Source organism: Arachis hypogaea, chromosome 18 (genome assembly GCF_003086295.3).
Source record: "Arachis hypogaea cultivar Tifrunner chromosome 18, arahy.Tifrunner.gnm2.J5K5, whole genome shotgun sequence".
Classification (NCBI taxonomy): Eukaryota; Viridiplantae; Streptophyta; class Magnoliopsida; order Fabales; family Fabaceae; genus Arachis; species Arachis hypogaea.
The window spans coordinates 134,715,864-134,719,359 of record NC_092053.1 but is presented as its reverse complement, the minus strand read 5'-3'; the positions used below and the strand labels follow the sequence as shown (position 1 = coordinate 134,719,359).

At 33.9% G+C, this 3,496-nt stretch overlaps 1 protein-coding gene across 1 annotated transcript; it reads right to left on the bottom strand.

Moving 5' to 3' along the window:
* Positions 1-1,863: 1,863 nt before the first annotated feature.
* Positions 1,864-3,496, bottom strand: LOC112769360 (protein translation factor SUI1 homolog 2). Its single transcript, XM_025813857.2, has 2 exons — positions 3,357-3,496; positions 1,864-2,502 (listed from the first exon to the last, which is right to left on the bottom strand). The coding sequence occupies exon 2, from the start codon at positions 2,452-2,454 to the stop codon at positions 2,116-2,118; it is 339 nt and encodes a 112-aa protein (XP_025669642.1). The 5' UTR covers positions 2,455-2,502; positions 3,357-3,496; the 3' UTR covers positions 1,864-2,115.

Sequence of the window (3,496 nt, the reverse complement as noted above, 5' to 3'; positions counted from 1 at the left end):
ATTTGTAAATAATGGTTAAATAACTAAAGAATATTAAAAGCTTAATAAAAATTTTAATTTTAAGCAAAATTGGTATAAAAAAATTTACATATGCATCTACTGTATTGAATATTAATAAAAATAACTACTCTTTACTATCATCACATAAATAATCATGAACCACAAATATAACTAAATCATGATATAAAAAATAAAAATATAGGATGCTACTCATTCATGTAACTATATAATTAAGTTGGTCCAACACCAAAAAAATTTAATACCATTAAATGAAACGTGAAATACACGCACCCAACACACGAAATCGCTCTTATCAAACACTTCTTCTTTTCCACGCTTCTTCTTCTTCTCCCGTGCTTCTTCTTCTTCTTTTCATGTTCGTTTACGCACGAAGTGTCTTTTTCTTCGCCTTCTTCTTTGCGTTCCTTCTTCTTCACGTGTTTTCTCTTTATTGTTCTTTTGATGTTGTTGCTGTACTCTTTTTTCTTTTCTTCCTTCTCTCTCTGGTGAAGAGACAGTAGAAGATAAAGAAGAAGAATTTTGAATAATGCAGAATAAACCAAACACGATACTCATGGTGAACCGAATACAGTGCTCATAATGAACCGAACACAATACAATTGTATGGTATTGAGTGAACGAAACATAATTCATTATATAAAATCAAATTCAAATAACTCTGCCTACAATTTACATATTATTAATTCAATTCAATTCAATACACCTCCATCCATTTAATTCAATTCAAATTAGCAATTGCATTCCATTCAATTCGATTTAAAATTGAATAATCCAAACTTTTCCAGTTTGATTCGTTTTAGAAGAATAATCCAAATCGCTCTCCTGATTTGAAGTTGAGTCATTTATTGTTTCGATTTAGAAGTGCAGATCGAAGAAGAATAGGAAGAAGATAAATGCAACCAAATCAAAATAAGAAAACGAGAAGAACGCGACCAGAAGAGAACGACGAAGGCAATGCAAATCAATAAAGAAGAACGCGAACAAAAAAAAAGAAGAAGAAGGAAGTTTACATTGCAGCAGCAAATTTACGTTGAGCAAAACTTTAGATTGCATCATGTTATATGTAGCGCATGTATAATAAACGAGTGAGGGGTGGAGGGGACGCGCGTGCGGAGGAAATTACTTGCTTAACAACCATGTAAAAAATTGGATGCAGAGCTTTTCCAAAAAAAATATACTATCAAACTCTAATAAAATATATCTAAAAGTTTTAATATTTGAGTTGGATGATGAAACCTGACATGATTATTTGCAATTTTTGTGATAACTTGGTTAGACGAACAAATCGATATAGTTCTAGAATTTTGTTGTTAAACAAATTTGAGTTAGAGGGGTTCTTTTTTTGTATTTCATGAAGATATAGATTTTTATAAGCACAATGAATTGAGTTTGATTCTTCACTTGCGAAAAAAAAAAATATTAGGCCCAACCAAATAATATTATGATTATTTTTTTAAAGCTCGATTTGCGTTGCCATTGAAATAACATTATCGGCTCAATTTCTTTTCTTTATGAATCGGTCAGAAATATGAAGGAGATTATTATAACTTCGACTTTATTATTAATATAATCATCTATCCATCTAAGTTGAAATGCTTCCTTTTCCTTCAACCTTGTTAGTTATTGACTTATTGGTCTTTCTCTTGCAAACGATTTTTGAATTGCTGGATTCTCGTTTTTATTCAACTTTGGTCTGATACTTTAACCCTTAGAAGAAGAAAAACTCGCGTATGAAGTTCTAAATGCCACATGTAACAGCACTTAAAACCATTAAAGAAGGGAATTGGACTCACTCGGTCACTCGCAATTGTGTGCGTTTTCAGAAGAAAGATTATCACCAAATGAAGAAAACACACATCACTCTTATCATTCTTATTATATAAATCACCCAACATACACCGAAGTTCAACAACTGTATCCATGGAATATACACATGGACAAAATATTAAAGGATGTTTTAACCCACACTTATTTCAGCAACACTCATAAAACTCAACTATGGAAAAATAATAATAATTCAAACCACCAAGACTAAATTGAGCACAACCTTAAAAATAATTAATATCAAATAAAAATTATATATGAGTAGGGTCTTCAAAAACCATGAATCTTGATTTGGTCCTTCCTCACCAAACCAACCTGAACCAGAAACTGAGAAACGTTCTTGCGCTGATCCCCTTGGAGCTGTATTATTTTGCCAAGCTCTTTGTCCTGAACGACATTGCCGTTGCAGCAGAACTCTTTCTTAAGGTCTTTGAGGATTTTCTCGTAGCTGAACTCCTTCTTCAGCCCTTGCACTGTGGTCAGGCTCTTCTTCCCATTCCTTTGCTGGATGCGGATATGGACATACTCCTTTGCCCCGGGGGCATCCGATTCTTTGGCCTCGGCGAAAGGGTCGAAGGGGGTTGGGACCTGGATTTCCAAATCAACCATGTACTTGGGTTGTTGTGGACTTGATAACACTCCGAACGCTGAAAGAATCTGCAAAGGAAGCAAAGATCATGCAAAGTTTTAGTATACAAGATGCCAAACACATGCAACTCTAAACAACCTATTAACGTATCTTTAAGCCCTATCAACCCTAAACAAATAAACTGCGGAACATATAAGAAACCAGATTGCCAATGAGTAATATCAAAGCAATATAAGAAACCAGATTAAGAATAACCCTAATTGAGGTTAAATTTAATTTACTCAAAGAATATCAAAGCAATCACCAAATAAAGAAAATCAATTTTGAATAAGTGGCTGAAGATTTCATAGCTCTACAAATATCAACAGATACCTAGCTCAGTTTAGGGATTTCCATGATATCAAAGGCGAGAACACAGCCATGATGAAAACAGAATCTATTTCAAAACAGAGGCCAAAGATTCCTTTGATTATCAACAAAAGAAAAACCTCTGATCACCATATACAGAAACAACAAATCAAGGCGAAAACAAAGGCATGATCAAACTCAAAATTTCTCTTGATTCAAATAAGAAACGACAATCACCAACAGAATCGATTTCAAAACGGAGATCAAACATTCCTAGCTCAACGATGATCAACATATACAGAAACAACACAACAAGCCGAGAGCACAGCCATGATCAGACTCAATTTCTTACGATTCAAAGAAAAAATAGCCACCGCTAACAGAATCGATCTCAAAACAGAGGCAAAAAAAAAAATCCTAGCTCAACTATGATCAACAAAAGAATTTTCTGAAAAGTAAACCCTAATCACTTCAAAATTTTCTTAACTAACAACAACAAGTCATAACAAAGGAAACAGGAAACCTAAATTATAATTTTCTGAAAAAGAAACGGCATGATTAGAGAGACACGAACCTGGAGAGAACGAAAGATTTCGAGAGAATTCGAGAACTGAGACAACGATCAAACAATGAAGAAAAAAGGAGCGGGTTGATGTCCTTATATAGTGCGTGAACGTAAAGGGTGAAAGGCGGTGCCAAGTGGTTAGGGCCACA